Here is a 23,170-nt window from a genome sequence, read left to right as displayed (position 1 = left end):
ATTCAGCTCTTTATTGGATCAATGGATGTTTTAGACAGGCACAGTAACACAGTATCACAGAGTTAAACAGTTACAACACAGAAGAATGCAACACATCTTTGTATCATTAAACATGTTCTATGGCATAAACAAATGTAGCACCTCGTAAATTAATATTCTATAACAAGAATATAACCTGAATGACTTCCTCTATCCCCCTCCCCGTTCCTCTCTGGAACCTAATGAGGTGGGCCTCCACTGTCCCAAATGTCTCTTGGTCTTCTGGTCCTCCAGACTCACAGCAGAATAGCTCCTTCAACTCTGCTCATGTCATCCAAAGGCTTTTCTAACCCAAAGTTCCATCAGTCCAATGCCATTCTCCACCAGTGTCTCAGTCATTATTCATCTGGACTCGTGACACTGTCATTGACAGCTGTGCTGTCATCATACTGTCCCCTTGCCCTGCCAGTCCGATGTCATTCTCCATTATGGTGCTTGTTTGTCATCTTGGTCTATATGCATGTAGGTCTTTGGCATGGCCTCACCGGTCCCCACCACCAGGCCTCCCTTGCTCTTCATCCAGGGCTTTCCTAAAACGCAGAGCACTCACACCTGTCTCTTCCAACTCATACCTGCCCATATCACACACACAGCAAACACGTGCCCCCTCACCTTCCTGTGCCCTGTGCTGGCGTGGAACATGCTCGGTGAAACTCTGTCAGGGTCTGCTCCCATCCTAGGAGCTCCCCCTAGGCTCCGGTTTCCGCCTTTTGTTACCCTCAGGATAGGAGGCATCCCTAAGGCACCCAACCCACCCTGGCTTCCAAGGCCATATTCACCTTTCCTCCTGCATACCCAGCGTAGGTTCCACCACTGAAGGGGCTTTAGCAGACGATCGTCGGGTGCTGTAGAGTGGATGTTTTGAGAAGCCCTGTTTCCCAACTCCTCTGGCAGGGTCAGGGGTATTGCATGAGGGACTGGTGTTTGTGTCATCCACTGCCTGGGTTATTTTAAGAAGGAAAGGCCATTTTCCCCTGCTTTTGTAACTAACGCCTGCTCTTAAGCTGGTAATAGAGAAAAGTGGTCACCCTCGCTCGCTCTGTCCCTTTCTCACAGATCTGTACTGCACCCTGGAGGTGGATTCCTTTGGGTATTTTGTGAATAAAGCAAAGACTCGAGTCTACAGGGACACGACTGAGCCAAACTGGAATGAGGTGAGGAGCCTGCCTCCACCAGGATGTTTTCCACAGATCTTAATCTCCAGGGGCTCCCTGAGGGCTTCCCCGAAAGCCACACTGTTGCCAGCATTCCTGGAATCTCCTAGAGGTTGGTGGGGAGGGGAAGGTGTGTGATACAGTCAAGAGATTTTATCTCTGTGTTCCTAAGAGTTTTAGCCACCCACTCCCAACAGAGGAATAACCCATTTTTCCAGAGAAGTGTTTGGAATACTTTAAAAGGCTTTTAGAATCCTGCTAAAGCCTATTGTATAGTTGTTAGGTTTCCGTTTTCCGTTTTTTCCTCTGAGGCTGGAATGAGCTCCTGTGGCTATTTTGGTTTCCAGAGTTCTTAGGCCCTGCTTGTCAGGATTATAGGCCTGGCTCCCTGGACCTCCCTGGTCTGTTTTCAAGGGCCCCATGTGCTTGTCTTGAGGTAATAGATCTGAGTAGCCTGTGTCTATACTCCTCAACCTTGGACCTTAGGAGTGGTATGCTTGCACAGAGACCTCAGACCTCTAAATTGCCACTCCTGGTCTCTACAGTCCCCATAACCCTAAAGAACATTGATTTAGTACACGTGGAACAGCCAAGATACACAGCTGCCTCCCACCCTTGCCCACCAAAGGGTGAACCATGAAACACCAGGCAGCCTGCTCTAGTCTACCTTGGTCATGTGGCTAATGGTATGACTGTGGGACCAGATCCCAGGTCTTGCTATATAGCATGCCCTCATTGTCTGTCTTTAATACATGTTGTCTAAGTAGGACCCAGTAGTTACCTCTCTGAACATCTCAGGGCAAAGGGCCAAATAATAATCTACAATAGTGGCAAAATGAAGCTATGTGAGGTTTGCTCAGTATACATTCTTGCAATCCTAGTACATGGGAGGCAGAGGTATTAATTGCCTAGCCTTCAAGACTAGCCTGAGATACATAGTGAATACCAGGCCAGCTCCATCTTTAAAAAAAAAAAAAAATTAAAAAGCCCCAAGACCCATTGTAGAAAACTTTCAGAAGACAAGGGGACTGGGGGATTGTGACCCCACAGAGGCAACAAAGATGGGTAAGCTGCAAAGGTCCAGGTAGGTGTCATGAGCCAGAGCCCTAGGAAGGCATGATGGGGGTCTAGATCACCTGGTGTGTACATCCAGATCACAGAGGGAATTCACGTACTCCTGCCACATCTTCCCAGCAATAGCTGTTCTGCATGACCAACTAGAGCAGTGCGTGCATAAGCATGGATGGAAAATGCAGAATTCACTGGAGGTGCAGAAGGTTGCTGGAGGAGCAAGTTAACTCCACATTAAGTGGCAGACAAAGCTCAGAGAACCGTTGCAAGGCTTCTGCCTGGCCCTCCCGTGGATTGCGGTTTTTAAGAGAGAATGTACTGCACCCAGACTTAAGCTTGCTGGACACTGAATTGTACCCCTAGGCTCAATTTCATTCTCCAGTCTTAGTCTCACAGCAGAATTAGGAGAAAGCGCAGAAATTCCCATATACTCCCCACTATTAAAATCTTATATGATGTCATGTACCGAAATCACCACAGCATCGCCCAAAGGCTACAGTTAACGTTAGATGTACACTCTGTGGATTTTTCACAAATAAATGAACGATGTGTATCTCCATTAGAGTACTACCCAGAATAGCTTCACTGCCCTAAAAATGAACTCACCTCACAGGCCATTACCACCCAAAGTTATTAAATATCTGTCTCTAACAACCACTCCAAGATTCCAGTGCCTCTAACAATCACCCCGAGATTCTGATGCCATCGTATCAAGACCACTCTTTGGAGATAAATGCGGATCTACCAAGTTTGAATTAGGTTTGAGAGGGTTTGAGCGCTTTCAGAAACATCCAGGCAGAGAACCACAGTGTAGTGACAGGGATGCTCACAGAGGCCCCAGGACCGAGTGAGGAGAGTTGGGTGAGGTCTGGGTCCTTCTGTGGGCAGCAGGGGTACCATTTGTTGTTGAGCCGTGGTTTACGCCTGACGCTGAACTGCCACAGCCTTGGTTGGAGCTGTCTGCTCGAGGGTAACTTTGTTTCTTTTGGGGGGAACCGCAGGAGTTCGAGATAGAGCTGGAAGGCTCCCAGACCTTGCGGATACTGTGCTATGAAAAGTGTTACAACAAAATGAAGATTACCAAGGAGGACGGCGAGAGTGCGGACAAGCTCATGGGGAAAGGTCAGCTCCAGGTGAGCCTGCCTCTCAGCCGTGCCCCATGGCCTTTCCCATGGGCGGCTGCTAAAACTATCTGCCTCTCTTTGGAAAAGAGCTGGCACCACCCGCTGTGAGTCTGGCATTGCCTAGCAGTTCTGCGGGAGTAGCTCAGAGGACATGTGGGTCGCATCTAGATGTGCCGCACATACCTATGACCACACGCTGGCGCGTAGAGGCCAGGCTGGGGCTGCAGAGAGAAATCCTATTTCAAAAAGAAAAAAAAGCTCTGGTATCTACTTTCCTCACAGTGTAACTTCTCTCTAGGGGTGTTATCTATTTAGTTAGTTCATGTGTGGGCACAGCATACCACACAGTATGCATGGAGAAGTCATGAGACCTCTCCTTCCACCTTGAAGCAGGGTCTCTTGCTTCTGCTGCTTTGCTGGATATCCAGATTAGCTGGCCGGTGAGCTCCCAGGCAGTTCTCCTGCCTCCTCTCTTGCCACCAAGATGGTACTTCTGACTCCATGCAGCCAAGCCACTCTGTCTGACCTCTTCCTGACACGGAAGTGGGTCAGGTTTTGAGTATTGCACCCCACTGCCTAGACTTTCCTTTGTCTGCTGCCCGGTTTTAAATGTGTTGGGGAATTCAGGGGCTTGGGTCCTCGAGGAATTACCATATACCAAGAGCAGCCTGGAGAACAGAAATTTTCCTCTAAATGTTCTAGCCATGCCCTGCCAGGCAGCTGCCACTAATCCTTCCAGCCAGCCGCAGAGTGACCACACTGCCCTTGGACAGTAATGTAGTCCTCATGTTTTTCCATGCTCCAGCATGGGTCTTTTTTTTTTAAGATTTATTTTTATCTTATGTGTACATATGCATGTATGTTTACACATTACATGTGTGTCTGGTGCCCGAACAGGTCTCCTGGAGCTGGGGTTCCAGGCGGCTGTGAGCAGCCGTGTGAGTGATTAAGCTGAACCCGCAAAAGCAGTAAGAGGCTTTAACCACTGAGCCACCTCTCCAGCCCCGGACTTTCAAAAGAACTTAAGTGTTTGCACATCCACCAAGTGACAGTTACAGGTGGAATGATCGCCATGGTGCGGGCCCTGTGTTGTGGGCTGTCTCATTCCATTTCTCTGTGGTATAACAACATGCTTCAGACGGGTTACATAAGGAGAAAAATGAGCTTCATTTAGCTCAGCTTTGGAGGCTGAGAAGTTCATCATATTGGTAGTGATACGGAAAGAGGGGATTGAAACAGGGACCCAGGGGCTAGTTTGGGACTCAGGCCTGATCTTGCAACAGCTTGTGCTCACTACCTCCCTAGAACTCAGGAGTCCTGTGAGAGCTTTCTGTCCCAAAGACACCTCCTCTAGTGGCTTTATGACATCTCATTCTAATAGAGGTCTGAAAGCACCCACTGTCTCCAGGCTGTCACGCCGAGGGCTGTGCACATCCAGATTGTGGCATGTGTTTTCTCTCGTGGTGCTTACAGCAGATGTTTTTTTTTTTAGGAGAAAGGAACGAGCCCAGGACCATACATATGTCAAGCAAGTGTTCTACAGTCCCGTCCCTTCCTTATTTTAGTTGGAGACAGTCTTTACTGACTTGCCTAGGCAGGCCTTGAACTCACCTACAGACCGACTGCCTCAGCCTCCTTAGTAGATGGGATCAGGTGTGTGCTACACCCAACTGTAGCAAGTCTTGAAGAACGCTCGTTTGACTTTCCCAACTGTTCCAGGCCCTCCTGTGGTGAGCAGTACTGTCTGGGATATGTTAGGGCCAGTAGTCATTGCTATATTTCCCTTCTCCCTCTTGGTATCTGCCCACAACCTAGGCATTCTTCACACACATCCCAGACTCCGGTGTCTCTTGAAGCCTGTACTACCCAGCCTCGCTCAAGGGTGATTCCAAGGATGGCAACAGACTGGGTTCCCAGCTCCTTCGTGGTTTTATCAAGTATAGCAAAAAGAAATTCAGGTCCTACTAACTGTCTTGGGTGACTTGAGTTTTCACCTCTAGAATCTTGGGAATGGCTGGATTTGAACCAGGACCTCTGAGTACTACCACTAGAAAACCAGGGTTCTCAAGGGAAGGAAGACAGAGTTGCTCTATCAAACCAAGCTTCTTTGGAACCCTCTTGCTGGGACACTGCTATATGAACAAAGTGTCTCTTGATGTACTTGCTTTTCTGTCAGGCAGTCCTGAGTGCCATGAAACCAGCCTAGTGAGGAAAGAGAAAGTTCCAGAACCAGAGAGCAGTGAAGGCAGCAAAGGATGCCTCTGAGAGGGAAGAGATGCCTTTATATAGAACAGGGCTCAGCTGCAGATACAGCCCAGACCAGTGGGAATCTACAGCCAAGGAGCTGGCTGAGGGTCAGTGGGTGGAAGATTACCAATAAGAAGGGCTGCAAGTGAGGGCGGGGGTTCTGGCTGGACCAGCCTGATGGGATTTTTTGCTGAAGGACAGTCAGGTCAGCAGACATTACCTGGAGGAAAGTAGGAGATAAAGAACCCAACCAGATATCAAAGGCGGTGGTGTACACCTGTAATCCCAGCCTTTGGAGGTAGAGGCAGGAAATCCCACGACTCCCAAGACCAGCCACAACCACATAATGAATTACTGGAGGCCAGCCTGCCCATGACTCCAAGACCAGTCACAGCCACATCGTGAATTATTAGAGGCCAGCCTGGGCTTTATGAGACAGTGTCAAAGGGGGAGCGGGCAGTATGAGGGAGAGATAGCTGATATGGAGGCTTGGATGTTATCTCTAGATCCATGAGTGAAAGAGAGGAGGTGGGGATAAAAACCTAGTGTGATGACATGCTCCTAATCCCAGCGCTGAGGAAACTGAGACAGGCGGATCCTGGGCTTCCCTGGCCAGCTAGCCTGTCCTTAACACTGTGAGTTCCAGGCCGGTGAGAGACCCGGTCTCAATAAAAACAAGATGGACACACACGCACTAAAGCACCCCTAAATAATACACAAATACATACATACACACACAATAAAGCACCCCTGAATACATATATACATACATACATACATACATACACACTAAAGCACCCCTAAATAATACACACACATACACACTAAAGCACCCCTAAATAATACACAAATACATACATACATACACACACAGTAAAGCACCCCTAAATACATATATACTTACACACAATAAGGCACCCCTGAATACATATATACATACATACATACATACATACACACTAAAGCACCCCTAAATAATACACACACATACACACTAAAGCACCCCTAAATAATACACACACATACACACTAAAGCACCCCTAAATAATACACAAATACATACATACATACACACACAGTAAAGCACCCCTAAATACATATATACTTACACACACACAATAAGGCACCCCTGAATACATATATACATACACACACACATTAAAGCACCCCTAAATACATACATATATACACACATTACATACGTATATAAATACACACATATATAACATCAGGGTACAGATTTCTGGTAACTCAAATTGGGTTTTTGAGAACATGCCCAAGGATGAAGCCATGTTGAACAAAGAGCTCAGAGTCTGATTCGTGTGATAAAGAGGTTGACCTGTCAGCTCCCCAGCCTGCCGTGGTCTGTGTGACCCGAGTGAGTCATAACCCCTCACCCTTCAGCTTTGTTGTTCCCTTACCTAGAGGTCAGGGTGGGAGACATGATACATCTGGGGCTCAGTGACGTGTCACTCGGACCTGGTCAGCGTTCGACGCTGTTATTACTGTTATTATTTGTCACAGTCTTTGTTAGCCAAGAGGCATCGGAGACAGCCGGATCCTGCTCCAACCCGCTGGTCACCACCATGGTCTGAGAGATGAATGGCCTCTGGAACCCCATTAAGCAGGAAGGAACCCAAAGTGCTTGTAAAGGGTCTAGATGACTCACGCCCACCTACACAGTGGCTGCCGGGTCTCCTGGCAACAAAGGCTTGTTGCTTGTTCCTGTGATCTGGGGAGGAAGGAAGCAGGGGGAGGAGCAGTGACACCATGACTCTCTCTGGCTCCACTCTCCTGCGTCCTGACCTTTTCTCACCTGCAGATACTGTCCTCTGGGTTAGATATACCCGGGAGAGGGATCGATGATCTGTTAAGGCCAGCCTCCCTGAGCCTAGGCCTTCCCACTGACATTCGTGCCTTCCACGAGTGCCGTGTGGATTGGGTGCCGAGCTGTCCATTCCCTGCTGCTGGGAGTCGATAGGGATGGCAGCTGTGGCTCACACACTGAGTAGAGAGACCTCCTGTGAGGTGAGACCCTTCGCTGAGATGAAGAAGGCACTGGCCTTGGGTATCTGAGAAGTCCGGTCCCAGGCAGGAGAGCAGGGCCCAAATGGAGACGGGGTCTCTAATGCTGCTGTTCATGCCTGTCCCTGGACAGGAGGTGTCAGGCTCCTTTGGGCTTAATATCCTGCCCCAGCACGCTTTTTGCTCCATGAAGGTTGTGAGGGAACACTTAGTTTGAGTCCCACAGCCTGAATCTTTGGCCTCTGCCCGTTCCCACCCCACTCCCCTTACATGACTGTCCCAGTTGACTTGCCAGGTCCCCACTTCAATTCCTGAAGTTGGAGTTCCACAAGCGAAGGAGCAGAGGGCTCCCTCTCTCTGAACCCAGGATACATTAGAGCCGCAGGCCAGAAAGAATGAGGGGTGTCCGCGGTGGCACTGATCTGGGACTCTCACCAGGATGGTGCCAGCTGTTCAAAGAGTCACCCAGCAAGGGGAATGTGAGCCCTCACATGCAGTGTGTACACAAGACCTTGTCCAGGGTCCTTTTCAAGACAGTCCCAAGATTCTGTGGGTTATCCAAGGCCATCGTACATAAGAGCCTGTTGTGTTGCCCTCATGAAGAAGAACCGAGAATGCCACGACATGAAGACATTTATCCCCAAGCTCTGTGATCCAGAGTAGGGAAACTCAAGAATAATACTACAAATGCGCCCAAAGCCAGGGCCAGCCCGCTGCGAGGTCACACCGGCTCAGATGGCACTGGCGGCGGGACAAGGAAGGTCAGGGCATAGGGAGGCCATCCCAGGAAGGGGCGCTGGGGGTATCTCCAGGGAGAGATTTCCCAAGGTAAAGACCACAATGGCCGGCAATAACCCAGGACTTGTGGGGATGCTTGAGCTGGAGGATGCCATTCTGTTGCCTTGTGGGATGCGGTCAGGACAGGGGCCGGATCCTGAGAGCATCTCCCTCAGCTAGGACCCCCATCCAAAGGAAACCACCAGACTCAGCAACGCCTGGGGCTCTTGGAGCTTTGTACTCATCCCCGCCTCGTCCCTTTTCTCATTTCCATTCACAAACTTTCTAAACCGATGAATCACCACCGATGAATTCCCAAGAGTTCTTTCTTGGGGAATAACGTCATATCAAGTCACAGAATCTTTTTCTCTCTTGTGCCATCTCTCCTAACCTTCTGGTGTCCTGCTGGGATTATGACTCAGATTCCCACAGAGCCATCTGGGTGATAATAATGCCTTTTGTCTTTAGAGATTTGTTCGTTCCGCACATTTTATACCAGCAAAATTGTGCCGGAGATGATCTTCTGTGACTGTTTTGATTTTTTTGAGACAGGGTTTCTCTATGTACCCTTGGCTGTCCTGGAACTCACTCTGTAGACCAGCCTAGCCTCAGACTCACAGAGATCCACCTGCCTCTGCCTCCCATGTGCTGGGATTAAAGGCGTCACCGCCACTGCCCGGCTGACTGTTGTTTTCAAAGGGTTATCTACCTCTTGTGAATAGTAGCTAAATAAGACTACCCTGTCACGGCCTACATTTTTGTTTCTCTGATTCCTAGGCTATTGTGGTTGGTGCCTCTATGACCCCTGACATTGGTACAAGTCAATATGGACGATCACTTTCTAGTCATAGGTAGAGTAGGCTCCAGGAGCCATTCAGTGTCTGCCCTGGTATGTACCAGGCAGTTTTATAGGCAGTCTGCTAGGCGGCCATCCCCCAGACCCATTGACTACAGCTGTTCTTTTAAGTGCCTGCCCAGTCCCAGGGAGACAGTGGTGATTCTGAGAGACAGGTTGCCATTCTGAGACGGTATGAATGCACACATGCTGACTGCCCAGTGCCTGTGTGGAACTGTGTGACACCTTAGAATAACAATGGCATTGAGGGCTTTAGCTTTTCCCTGCACTTCTGTTTTATAGCTCTTCCCCCTCGGTCATCAGTTTTTCCAAATTCCGGTCTGTTGCCTGTTTGTCCCTCTGGAACTTTGAATAACAGCACAGAAGAGTGTGCCAACCTTAAATGCTGTTTGTAGTATAGCCCAGCCCTCCTCGTCCTGTTATCCTTCACCTGCTCTCTGCTCTGCTGAGCACATTCTGTTCCCTGAGGCAGATCCACCCATCTGAGGCTGCTGTGAGGGCTGCATGCCCAGACATCAACATCAGCTACAAACAGGGGGCCTGACACCAGCAGCTCTAGGCGGAGTTAGATACGAGGCCTTGGTGCTTGAGAGTGGACAGTGTCTAGATTGTCTGCAGGAACAGGGTCAACATTCAGGGTGCTCTCTGCCCCCGATGCCTTTGGCGTCAGTACATGTGACTTAGAAATCCCACTGGTGGCAGTAACGTGAGATTTAAGAAGTATCAGCGGGTCTCAGGGTATTCTTTCAGGACACTGCCAGCTTGAAGTGGGCTGACCAACAACACACACGTTACTCAGTGTCTCTAAATTTGGACCACAGGAAGCCACCCACTCGAAAAGGAGACTCCGGCTTAAGAGGAGACTGTGACATATCTGAATTCCCGTAACCCATAGGCTCTGGAGCCGGAGCTGTTTTTTCCCATATACTGACCAAAAAAAAAAAAAAAGTGGAATGTACGGGTGATGGGAAACTGTGACCTTGGCTGGCCCCACTGTAGGGTGGAGCTTCCCTGGGGGAGCCTGCTTAAAAGGAGACAGAGGCTAGCAACTTGCCACTTTCCTGCCGCTCAGCTCCACAAGGCTCTTGCTGCCTGACCCCCACCGCCATGCAGGGTCTCATTCGCTTTCTCTACCCGAGCCGGGCAAGCCGGAGCCGGATAGCCTCTGCTGAAAAACAGCTGTGTGCCCGAGGCACTGCCCTGTGGACCCACATCCGCTGTCTGGTGTGCAGGGGCAAGGTGGGCCAGGCATGGGGTCCCAGATGGGCTGGGAAGGGTGGGTCCCCGTCACCCATTTGTCTCCGGCAGCTGCTCTCCTCACACTACCGCTCACCCAGCCGTGGGACTGCTCGCTCGTTCATGCCTTTGCTGATCCTGGGTCTCTAGGGGGAGAAGGCCTTCATTATCACTGCCCTCCCATTTGACTTGCTCAGCCTGCTTCTGAAGAAGGAAGGGACACTGTCCTTGGGCAGCCAAGACACAGGTGGGCCCTGGGATTCCGACAAGGAACTGTGAAGCAAGGGCCCGGAGCTTCCCCCACAGCACATAATCCCACACTGAGGAAAGCTCAACTCTCCGTAGAAAGAGAGCAGTGGTGGTTCTTTTATCTCCGGAGTCTGGGGTACTGGAGATAAAAAAGCAGGGCATCTATGCATGCCAGGCAGAGCTCTGTCACAGAGCCACCCTCAGTTCGTGATGTGTTTTCTTCTTTTTTGGGGGTTTCTCTGTAGTTTTGGAGCCTGTCCCAGAACTTGCTCTGTAGACCAAGCTAGCCTCGAACTCACAGAGATCCTCCGGCTTCTGCCTCCTGAGTGCTGGGGGGAAAAGGCGTGCTCCACCACCGCCTGGCTCATGACATGGTTTCAAAGGATTGCCTTTTCGTCTAGCCTAGCTAGTGATTTCTCTGAAGCCTCCTATGATAGTGATTGGGGGCTCATTAGAAAGGGGAACTTGCACAGGTCAGGACACGTGGTAGTTATGAAGACTACTTATTCGGGTGGCATACGGTAGGTTCCTATAGACCAGCTGCTGGACAGTGTTCTGCAGAGGCCAAAGTGGGAGGGTACAGTGAGGTTACGTCTGGTTTGGGGTACCACTCTATCTCTCTGGGCACAGTTCAGGGAGAAAAGCATGATGGGCAACTCTTGACATCCTACCCTCCCACAGTCACCACTGAAATTAGTTTTTACGCCAGATTGCTCTCGATTCAAATCAGGCAACACCTCTGGCAGAGGGAAGTAGGACTTGGGCTCCACCTGGGGCCGGGATGGGAAGCAGAACTCAAGGCGGTGAGCTGCGACAGGCACTCTGAGGTTCCAGGACTTTCTAACGGGTCAGTCTGCCTCTCTGTAGCACCCTGCTTCCCACACAGAACAGCGGCAGAGGTGGCCGTTGCCGGGCAGAGCCCCCTAACAGACCCGAGGACCTTTTATAACCATACCTTTTTGGTTCCAGCTGGACCCCCAGACCCTACAGGACAGAGACTGGCAACGGACTGTCATCGACATGAACGGGGTAGGTGCTCACGGGGCTTTGTTCACGTCTGCTTCCCATTGGACGTTAAAGCGAACCCAGTTCCATCCAGAGCAGTCAGAAGGCTAAGCCTGAGATGATGGCTGGAGAGGAGAACGAGGGGGGGGGATATACCGACCCGGAGTGCTGAGTCCAGGGCAAAGAGGGAGGTCTCCAGAGCAGAGACACCACGCATAGGAAGGACCCCCCCGCCCCGTCTCTCTCTCTGTCTCTCTCTGTCTCGTGGCCAGTTGCCACAGAGCCCCTGCATGTTCCATCCTGAAAGAAAAGATCTGTGATGCCAGGGGCGCTGGGACCGCCCGCATCTCACAGGACACTAAAGGTCCACTGGATGTCTCAGGAAAATGTATCCGAAAAGATTGGGACTAGAGCAGTTTTAAAGATAGTTTCCCCCTCTTTTCTGATAATGAGATATTTGCATTGTACATAAGTGTTTTTGGACATGGGACCCAAATATAAATATGAAATTTGCTGCTGTCTATTATTTTATATATAATTTGCATGCATAGCTGTGGAGAGGGTGATTTTAGGCATCTTAACCCACTAGTGGGAAGTCAGTTGGGAGTGGAACCCTCCATATGTGTCACATTGAGTTAGGGAGTTTACGGTTTAGGGACAGTTTAGATTTCCAGATTAGGTTGTTTGGCCTGCCTTTTGTTGTGATGTGTTCTTTTAGGGGAGGGGCAGTGGTTGTCTGGTTGTTTTGTTTTCTTTTGCTTCGGTCTGATGCTTTGAACTGAACTCAGTACCATGTGTCTACTAATTGTGTGCACCGCCACTGAGCTACACACTCCAGCCCCATCTAATTATTGTTTAATTATTACTCTAAAGAATAAAGTACAACAGCAAGGCTATGTGAGGGCTCAGGAGAAGCAAACCCTTGGTGCCCCCCCCCCGACCACCCCTGTTCCAATTGACTACAACAAGGGTTTCCTCCATCTCGTTCCGGGACCTTGACCTGTTCGCTCCGGGTGAAAGGTTTCTTGTTCTAGGACTCCAGGGACCCAGGGACCTCAGCCCAAGGAGTCCAGAGGGTGAGAGACTCACGCCCTTCCTTTCTACTTTCTACTGCAGATTGAAGTGAAACTTTCCGTCAAGTTCACGAGCAGGGAGTTCAGCTTGAAGAGAATGCCTTCCCGCAAACAGACAGGGGTCTTCGGTGTCAAGATTGCTGTGGTCACAAAGTGAGTGGTGAGAGGCGGGCTTGTTCATGGGGCATTCTGCAGGAGCATCCGAGGGGAAGGCCTGCTCTCTTAGTGCATGGCCCTGCTGGCTGCATGTTGGGACGGGGGGCGCGCCCTGGGCACTAGCCCCAGGGAAGACCAGTGAGTCTTTGCTTAGCCACCTCCTGTGTTTATTACAAAACCATCTCAGGAATGTCCTCACCTCCTGGTCAGGAACTGCCCGAGTGCAGGACTTGCTTCCCTTGCTTTGGAATATGTTGTGATCCTAAGTTCCTGTTGAATAATTCGAACCTCGGCCCTTTTGTCCTGAGCCCGTTGCCAGGAGAAGCCTGTTTGTTGGTTTGAGGGCAGTTAGTGGGGATGCAGGCCACTACCTCCCAGCTGTCATTCACCTCCCGGGATGGAATACTGATGGCTGCATCACTCATGACCCAAGCGGTTCTCTGGGAGATTCCGCTTCTGAGCTCTTCCCAGAAAGCAAAGAAGTGCGCTTGGGGAGGAAGACATCCCCTCCCCTCCCCTGTAGAGCTATGCCATTGGGGCTCTGGAAGGACCCGGCTGTGTCTATCTGAGTCAGCTTTATAAAGTAAAACTAAGTTCATGCCCCCACGTCGCACTGGATTCTATCTTCAAAGCATTCTGGTTCCGGAGCTGTACCAGGAGGCTGTCATAAGAGAAAGCTTTTAAAGTGGCAAGGTACCTGGGTACCACTGAAGACTTGCACATGCAGCATGTCCTAGGGTTACTATTGCTGTGATGACACACCATGACCAAAGCAACTTGGAGAAGAAAGGGTTTATCTGGCTTACACTTCCATATCACCTTTTATCACTGAAAGAAGTCAGGACAGGGACTCAAACTGGGCAGGAACCTGGAGGCAGGAGCTGATGCAGGGGCCATGGAGGGGTGCTGCTTACTGGCTTGCTCTCATAGCTTGCTCAGCATGCTTTCTTAGAGAACCCAGGACCACCAGCCCAGGGGTAGAAACACCCACAATGGGTTGAGCCCTTCCCTATCAATCATGAATTAAGAAAATTCCTTACAGCCTGATCTTTTTTTCTGGGGGGGGGAGGTTTTGAGGCAGGGTTTCTCTGTGGCTTTGGAGGCTGTCCTGGAACTAGCTCTTGTAGACCAGGCTGGTCTCCGACTCATAGAGGTCTGCCTCCCAGGTGCTGGGATTAAAGATGTGTGCCACCAACACCCAACTACAGCCAGATCTCATGGAGGCATTTTCTCAGTTGAGGTTCCCTCTTTTCAGATAACTCTAGCTTGGGTCAAGCTGACATAAAACTCTCCAACACACAGCAGATTCATGGTGTTTACCCTGTGCAAGCATTAGCTCTCAAGGAGCCTCAGGGGCCTCATTGCACAGCAGTCAGGAATCTGAACCAGTACCTGTCCAACTTCCTGTCTTAAAGGTGGGAATCTTTTTCAGGACTCTAGGAAGCTTTTGGTTCATTCACAGCCTGGGAGCTGTACTTCCTAGGGCAGTGTTGCCTTGAAAAAGCCTCCTAGGTTCAGGATACAGCTCAGAGTACTTACCCAGCATCTGTGAGGTATGCCCTGAGCACCCTGGAAGAAAGTCACAAGCCGCCTGCCCTTCCCACAGGGTCATACGTCACTTGCAGTGTGACTGGAGGGTTTGGGTTCTCAGAGAGCTCCTGATAAAATATACCCAGCACACCCAAGAGCTCATGTGTGTTGCCCAAGCTTACACGTGTGGCCTCAAACTCTACCTACCTTCTTCCCCCCCCCCCTGCAGGAGAGAGAGGTCCAAGGTACCTTACATTGTACGTCAGTGTGTGGAGGAGATTGAGCGCCGGGGCATGGAGGAGGTGGGCATCTACCGAGTGTCCGGAGTGGCCACAGACATCCAGGCACTGAAGGCGGCCTTTGATGTCAGTGAGTATTGCCCAGGAAGTGTGGGACAGAGGTGGTGCCCACACTGAGACTCCCAGAGGGCCTAGCGCAGCAGTCTCTACCTTTTCCTTGCTTTCTGTTTCATTATTTAAGAGTGCAAGGCAAAAGCTGGATGTGCCAGTATGAGCCTGTACTCCGACATCCAGGAGGATAAGCCAGGATACATACTTTCAGTCTACATAATGGACTACATAATGAGTTCCAAGCCAGCTTTAGCTACATAGTGATTCCTTGTGTCAAATAGATAGCAATTGATAATTAGTGCCTGTATTCCCAGTATTGGGAGGTAGAGAGGAGGATTTCTGGAAATTCAAGGCTAACCAGGACTGTAGAGCAAGACCCCGCCTCAAAAGAAAATTAAAAAAAAAAAGATTTTAGAGAGAGCGTGATCTGGACACACTGATGTTATACTGTACTTCCAGCTACTCAGGAGACTGAGACAGGGTCACTTGAGCCCAGGAGTTCAGGCCCTGCCTAAAAAGTCACATCTCAAAGAGAAGTGAATGGAGAGAATGGAAAGATGCCTTAGGAAAGAGCACACATTGCTCTTGCACAGGACCCAGAATCAATTCCCTGCACCCACCATCCAGCTTACAACCCTCTGTAACTCTAGTTACAAAGAATCCAGTGCCCTCTTCTGGCCTCTGTGGGATCCTGCATGCATGCCATACACATAAACTCATACAGGTACACGCATATACATAAAAATAGCAAGTAAGTCACGAATCCTTCACGTGTCTAGCCACATCTACGAAGCTGGACCATGGCCTTCCATGGGATGTGGCCTGATGCTTTCGGGTGGACAGGAGGAACTAAAGCCCCATATGCTTTCACTATGACCCACTTGAGGATGGCACAGGACAGTGGGCGTGGCTATGACTTCAGTTCCTACTGGTACTGTCTTGCTTCTACTTGATCCCTCACACACTTCGAGGGAGACAGAACTGCCCCCCAGTGCCACGCAAGGACCTTGAGACCCTTACAGAGTCAGTCTTAGTTACGGTTTCTATCACTAGGATAAAACACCAAGACCAAAAGCATCTTGGGAAGGAAAGGGTTTGCTTCAGGTTACAACTCCCAGGTCACAGTCGGTCGTGAAGGGCAGTCATGGCAGGAACCTAGAGATAAAAGTTGAATCAGAGGCCATGGAGGAATGCTGCTTACTGGCTTGTTCCTTGCGACTTGCTCAGTCTGCTTCTCAAAAACCACCTGGCCAAGGATGGCATTGCCCACAGTGGTCTAGACCCCGTTTCCTTATCAGTCATTGAAAAAGAGCCTACAGGCCAATCTTACCGGAGCGTTTTCTCAGTTGAGGTTCCCTCTTCTCAGGTATATCTAGGTTTCTTTCACCTTGATAAAAACCAACCAGCACATTGGCCTTACCTAGCATCCCCAGAGAACAAGAAGACAGAAGCAGGACTCACCAGGAGTTTGTACCGCCTTCCTGACCTGGGACATCAAGGGCCCAGCACCCTTTGATGAGCCCTGCTCCCCTTCCAGCTTCTCTGGGCAATCAGAGTAGACTTGCTCTCTGGTGCAGAGAACCAGTGGGAAAAAGTCCAAAGAAAGCTCCTAATAGCACCACGTAAATGGCCCGAATAACCCCAGGGCCTTCCCGTTAGAAGAAACTGCCACCTTGCTGGACGGTGGTGGCGCACGCCTTTAATCCCAGCACTCAGGAGGCAGAGGCAGGCGGATCTTTGTGAGTTCGAGGCCAGGCTGGATCGACAGCCTCCAAAACAATACAGAGAAACCCTGTCTAGTAAAACAAAATAATAATAATAATAATAATAATAGTAATAATAATAATAATAGGAAGAAACTGCCACTCAGGCAGCAGATTTGTACAGAACAGAGTTGCCTGATTGGTACCTAGGCTCCATGAACTCTACTTCTCCTGCCCTGGCCTGGGTGGCTCTGCACAGAGCAGAGCAGAGCTTGGGGAGAGGTGTGGGATACTCCTTCTTCCCAGCAATTCTGCCCAGACTCCATCACACAGATGCCCGGGAGAAAGAAGACAGACTACATAAAGGGGATGGGCACACGCACACACTTGTCAGCACGGTGACAAATTAGTGACTGCATTAGCCCAAGCAGGGTTGCAGAAGCCCAGACCTGGAACCCATTTCTGTGTTCCTTCCAGATAATAAGGATGTGTCGGTGATGATGAGCGAGATGGACGTGAATGCCATTGCTGGCACGCTGAAACTCTACTTCCGTGAGCTGCCCGAGCCCCTCTTCACTGATGAGTTCTACCCCAACTTCGCCGAGGGCATCGGTGAGCACTGATGGCCTCAACTTTGTGGGGGGCATCTCCCTACCTCTTCTCCCTACTGGCACCATTAGGAGAGGGAGTCAGGACAGTTCTCCTCTGCTCTGTTCCACATTTGAACCCAACCTGAGAGAGTTGGCTGCGTAGGGGACAAAAGCCAAGCCATCTGTGGGTTGTCACAGGGCTACTCTCTCCTCTCAGTGTGGCCACAGGGTAACCAGTGTCCCATGGACATGTCCAGCTATGGGATCCCGATAGCCGTAGCACTCCTTTTAGTAGAACAGCATCGGTCCTGGCCCAGTGAAGCACAGGTTCAAGCCTAACCTTGACCTTCGGTCAACCTGGGGGATGGTGCTCAAAGTAGCCCCTAGCACATGAGACAAGCATAGCTCCTACCTTAAGGTGGCCCAGCCTGTAAAGCCAGTTCGCCAGAAGACCTGGACCTTCGGGCCTGAAAGTGTTCCCAGGGTACACGTGAAAATAAGGGAAACTCCCAGGGACTGGGGCTGGGGGCTTTCCACCCTCCGGTTCTCTTTATCCTAACTCTGCGTGCTTCCTTCAGAACGTGGGCTCCTCTTGGGTGCTTACAGCAGCAGAAGTGGCCCTGAGCACAGCTCTACCCACAAGCAGCAGCTGTCAGCACGCCCAGGGTGCTCTTGACCCTTGGAGACGACAGAAGGCTTTTCAGGCATCTCCCATGCCACACAAACAACCCTCACAGGGCCCTTCTCAGTGAGGGTTAGTCTAAGCTGTGCGAGCCTGAACTCCGGGCTCGAACCCCGTGGCATCTTCCAGCGTAGGCTTTGGCTGTGTCATCTGACACCCTCAGGAGAGGTCTCCGGCTTGGGCTGTGCCCCTGGAAACTAAACCTCCCCTCTCTGTAGCTCTTTCAGACCCCGTTGCAAAGGAGAGTTGCATGCTCAACTTACTGCTGTCCCTCCCGGAAGCCAACCTAGTGACCTTCCTTTTCCTTCTGGACCACTTGAAAAGGTAACGCCTGTGCTCCCACGCAGCCCAAGACCCCAGGAAACCAGGCACCAAGGGCCTTCTCTCCTTACCAAGTCTGCAGTAGCTTCCCATTCTAGGGACCAAAGCCATTGCTCCCCCCCACCTCCCGGCCTCTGTACCACGACATTAAGCCAATGGCCAGAATTGCGCTGGAACTTGTCCTCGGCTCCCAGCTGCCCTTTGGCCTCGATGGCCTCGAGTTCTCTTGATCCTGGGGTCCTCAGACTCTGGGGTGGAATCTTCACCTCTGCCCTGAATGTGATGTTGAAATGGTGGCACCCTGTGCTTTGGCGTCATACAGGGTGGCTGAAAAGGAGACGGTGAACAAGATGTCCCTGCACAACCTCGCCACAGTCTTTGGCCCCACGCTGCTTAGACCCTCAGAGAAGGAGAGCAAGCTCCCTGCTAACCCCAACCAGCCCATCGCCATGACTGACAGCTGGTCCCTGGAGGTCATGTCCCAGGTATAGTAGACTGTAGTTCATGTTACCCTTGCTTGACACGGGTGGCCTCAACATACCCCAAGCTGAGTATTATTAGTCCTTGCCACCTCTACTGCAGAGGCCTACCCCCTACCACAAAGAGGGCCAGGCAGGAATGAAGGACCCTGGCTACTTTGATTCCCAAGGCCCAGCCCACCTGCTGGTCTTTCAAGTGCACATAGCCTAGGTCTTGACCTGCCTAACCCAAGGTGTGTTGACATGCAGGGCCGCCATCACTAACAGGATCTTTTAGTCCCTGAGTTGGGTGAGCCTCCCACCCCAACCCAGAGCAGCCTCTTACTGTTTGCCTCTCCATTCTCTGCCGGCACAGGTCCAAGTGTTGCTGTACTTCCTGCAGCTGGAGACCATCCCTGCCCCCGACAGCAAGAGACAAAGCATCCTGTTTTCCACTGAGGTCTAAAGGCCTGGCATCAGCCGGCTCATTAGAAGGCCCACAGAATGACCTGGAAACCTGTGACAAGAGAATCCATCCCCAGAGTGGGAATGGGACCCTTCTTGTGGTGTAATTTAACCATTCCCAAGCTCCGGGCCATCTGCCAAGAGACAAATACCCAAAGCAAAAGGCCAAGGGGGTCTACACAAATCATCCAGATGTGTCTGCGAGTCCCAGGCTGGCCCCAGACTGTACTCTTCCCTCGTTGCCACCAGAGGGCACCCCAGGCCAGCCCATCCGCCAGCCTGCGTGCAGGGGAAAGCTGGCAAAGAGCAGTTTTTATGAATCTAATTTATCAGAGTTTTTTTTTAAAAAAAAACAACAAAAAAAAAGAATCTCTACTGGATCATTTGTTCCGATGCACCCTCTCTGGGGAATAGGGACACCACCAGATCCCTCACTCTTGTGTCTTGAATAAACACCGCTGCTGCTTCAGATTGTGGGGGCCACAGCCATGTCCCATTGTGGGCGGGGGATGTCTTCATTTCCCTAACTTCCAGGTCCCACTGTCTGTGTAGCGGGGCTTGAGATGCTGAGTCAGCGCGGTAGCACCTTGACTCCTTGCTGCTTGCTTCGTCTTTCTACAAGGATGTCTGGGCAGGAGTAGGTCAGAATCCTGTTTGCTGATACTCTTGTTTTTGCTGTTTGTGCACATCTCAGGAGTATGCTCCATTGCAGCCCAGAAGGGTCCAGGGACCAGACACGGCGGGGAGGCCCTGGCCACGCACCTTCCGCTTCCTTCTGCAGGGAGAGTGGCCGTGCCCACTAATCTTTACTGCCTGCCTGGCACCAGTCCTTCCTTTTGGCTTGCAAAGGCTGTGACTTCTCTGGCCTGGCCCTGACCCCTCTCTCTGTCCTATGTACAGGTCACTTCCTTTCCTTGCTGTCAACTGAGCAGACTCGGTTAACTTTTGTAGGAGTTTCTGCTCCGAAGCAGCAGCTTGCTCTAGTGGCTTGTTTTAAGGCTTTGATCCGAAATAGCTTTTGATACTTGAATATTTTTAAGTTTTATACATAGTTTCTAATTTTTTTCCTAACGGATTCAGACACCTAATAAGATCCTAGAATGTACACCGTGGACGGGCAGTGTCCCAGGCAGCGATTTGTCTTCCTTCAAGAGCCAGCTTTCCTCTAGTTTGGAGTCGTTTCTGATGTCTCTGGATCATCAGAAACACGGGAAGAAGGTTAGGAAAGTCAGGCCTGGGGTAGGAGCAGATGTCCCAAAGCAGATTGGAAGCTAGCCCACCTTCAGCCCTTCCCCCCCACATTCCCTGTGCCTGGGCAGGATCGGGGTAGCCTCTTCCTGAGGACCCTACATAGTGAAAAGAGAAAGGGGAAACTGCCAGTTATTTTCAAGAAAGAAATCCATAAATCTTTGCATCGTTTTTTAAAACGGTCTTGGGATCCCACATTTGGAAGGCAGAGACAGAATTACTATGAGTTCAAGACCAGCCTTGGCAGCATAGTGCTCATCAGGCCAGCCAAGGCTCCAGTGCAAGGCTGTGTGTGGGGTAGACATGGGGAGAGAAGAAAGACTTGGTAGACCTGAATCCTGAGCTGCTCCTACAGAAAGGCGTGACTTGGGGGTGTAGACTGCTTGTCGTGGGCGGATTCCTGCACCTGGTCAGATGCTCCACGGCCGCTCCCACGCCTGGAGTAGTGTCCACGAATGGTGTCTACCAACCCCACAGCACATGGGGGTTCCTGAGAGGCAGAGCCATGTATTCCCCTACCGTCTGCTCTTGAACCTGCCCAGGGTGTTGGGCAGGAAACAAAAGACCCTGCAGGGTCTCCCTCTGCATACAGCGTTTGTTTAGTTGGCCTTCCTTTCTCAGCAGAGTCACCCTTTGGTCTACCCTTGAGCATTTCTGGACCTAGTGGACTCCCGTAGCTTGGCTGTCCTGAGTCCGTTTCGATGGCCCTGGTCCAATAAGAGGGACGCTGCTGAGAAAAGCCAAGCCCAACTGGTGTCTCTGCTCCCTCTGTTGTCTCTTGATTTGTATCTGTCACCTGGAACTGGAAAGCAATATATCAACGTGCCAATTTGCACCCCCTCCCTCGCCCATCTCCTTCCCGGTTTCTCTTTATTTCTATAGGTGTTGTTTGATGATGGAATGATCGCTCTTGTGTTGTCCTAAAAGTGTCCCTCCGCCATCCAGCCATGGTGGCAGTCTCACACCTTGCAGGCCTGCAGGCTGTCAAAGCCAGTGTGGGACTGGAAAACGAGTGGTGTCCTCCAGGAGTGGGATAACCCGGGCTTCCCTCTGCAAAGAGAATGATGGCCCGGAGTCCATCGTGACTTGCCCACCAAGCATGGCTGCCAGACTCTGAAGGAAGAAGTGACGCTTTCTTACCTTGGAACCTGGGTCCTGGGTGCAGTGGGCTTGACTTCATGGTAACCTGGCTCCCACAATGGGTGGATGGTCTCTCAGCTGCAATCTTGCTTTTGAGCTCAGCTGTCTGTACTCCTGTGCCGGAAGGACCACGGACACTCTCATTAAAGTCTCCTGAGACTACGTCAGTTTGTGATGGTTTCTAGTCGGTCAGTTTCCTCCGGGTGTGAACCCCCCCTGCTTTCCTTGGGCCTGACAAAACTAGAAGGTGCGGGCCCAGAGAACCAGTGGTGCAGAGCCTTCGCTGTCCCATCGGGCCATTGGTGGGGGGGGGGGTTGCCTGCGTGCGCCACCGTGGGACATCCTGCTTTAGTGGAATAGGATGGGTGCACACAGATGGTTGGCAACAAGCAGTTTCCACACAGGGAGTAGCAGTCCTCAAGCGTGGGCAGTCTAGTTTGGACAAGGAGCATACGTGGCCTTGGCTAAGAGAAACCACATAGGAAACCAGTCCTGACCCTGTAGGTGGGAGAGATGCCAGTCTTGCTTTGCTTTGCTGGGCCCTGGTTCTCACCTATGCCCATACCCCTGTTTTAAGCCCCTTAGCCTGCTGGGATTGGAAGATGGGGCAGCTGGACTCTACCCTTGTTTGGCGTGTAGAATAGTTGGATACTCTTAGCTGCCTCTAGCCTTGCCCTCAGAAGCCTGCTTACAGGGAAGCTGCCTCTGGCATATGACATGATTCTTCCTTTGATGGTGGTGTCTTGGAAAGAGCCTTGCCATGTCCAATTGGCCATTGTATTATCTTTGGCAATACCTATATCAAGTCACCCTAGTGCTTCCTAGAACAAGGCTCACTTGACAGAGACTACAGATGGCCAAGGAGGTGGAGGCTGAGCAATACGGTTTTTCAGTGTGACTCAAGCTCGGAGTATCACTGTCACCATCGCCATTTCAATGACAGTGCAGGGTTTTAGAGGTATTAGGAGTGGCAGGGTTGCTCGGAGTAACTGCTCCATTTACTGACTGACAGACTTGACAGAGATCACCCTGGAGAACAAAAAAAAAAAAAAGCTGCACCCTCACCCTTGGATTCTGAGAGGCCTCAGCAGCCCTAACCCCATTCCCACTCCACAAGCACATAGATTGACCCTTCCCAGGAGGTTGTGCACAAAATGACCAGGAAAGGCGTCTACTGGTAACTGACTAAGTCCAGTCCCCAAGAGATTACTGTTCCTGGTCTCTTGTACTGTCTGCCTGGCTCTGTGTGGAAAATTTACACACAAGTGTGCAATCATAGCCTTTTTTCAGTTCTTATTAGTTCATTCTTCAGGCAAAAACTATTTACCATGCTTCTGCATGCAAGGGCCAGGTCTGTCCAAACACGGGTCAGTGGTATGGCCTAGGGACAGGATAATTCACTATGCCTGAAATCTGAAGTTGTCAACACTTCCAAGAGCCCTTCAAGTAGTGCTTCTCAACCTGTGGGTCACGATCCCTCTGGGAGTTAGACAACTCTTTCACGGGGGTTTGCCTAAGACTATAGGAGAACACAGAGATTTATATTACAATTCATAACAATGGCAAAATTACAGCTATGAAGAAGCAACAAAATGATTTTATGGTTGGAGATCACCAGAACATGAGGAACTGTATTGAAGAATTGCAGCATTAGGAAGGTTGAGGACCACT

The 23,170-nt window shown here is 50.7% G+C and overlaps 1 protein-coding gene across 3 annotated transcripts in view; it reads left to right on the top strand.

Moving 5' to 3' along the window:
• Bcr (BCR activator of RhoGEF and GTPase) overlaps positions 1-21,661 on the top strand; it is a 117,780-nt gene extending 96,119 nt beyond the window's left edge. For 2 of the 3 annotated variants that reach the window (XM_005070764.4, XM_040732319.1), the window contains 9 exons: positions 1,096-1,193; positions 3,266-3,397; positions 11,748-11,807; positions 12,900-13,009; positions 14,772-14,911; positions 17,073-17,207; positions 18,086-18,191; positions 18,511-18,673; positions 19,023-21,661. In XM_005070764.4, coding sequence (XP_005070821.3) covers positions 1,096-1,193; positions 3,266-3,397; positions 11,748-11,807; positions 12,900-13,009; positions 14,772-14,911; positions 17,073-17,207; positions 18,086-18,191; positions 18,511-18,673; positions 19,023-19,112 — 1,034 coding nt within the window. In that variant the 3' untranslated portion in view covers positions 19,113-21,661. Of the gene's footprint in view, positions 1-1,095; positions 1,194-3,265; positions 3,398-4,880; positions 5,357-11,747; positions 11,808-12,899; positions 13,010-14,771; positions 14,912-17,072; positions 17,208-18,085; positions 18,192-18,510; positions 18,674-19,022 lie in introns of those variants that run through there. The other variant, XM_040732318.1, reaches the window with a different exon arrangement.
• The last annotated feature ends 1,509 nt before the right edge of the window (positions 21,662-23,170 follow it).

The sequence above is a fragment of the Mesocricetus auratus genome, unplaced genomic scaffold (genome assembly GCF_017639785.1).
Source record: "Mesocricetus auratus isolate SY011 unplaced genomic scaffold, BCM_Maur_2.0 Super-Scaffold_100027, whole genome shotgun sequence".
Classification (NCBI taxonomy): Eukaryota; Metazoa; Chordata; class Mammalia; order Rodentia; family Cricetidae; genus Mesocricetus; species Mesocricetus auratus.
Note: the sequence above shows the minus strand (reverse complement) of the source record. Positions and strands in the feature narration are given on the sequence as shown.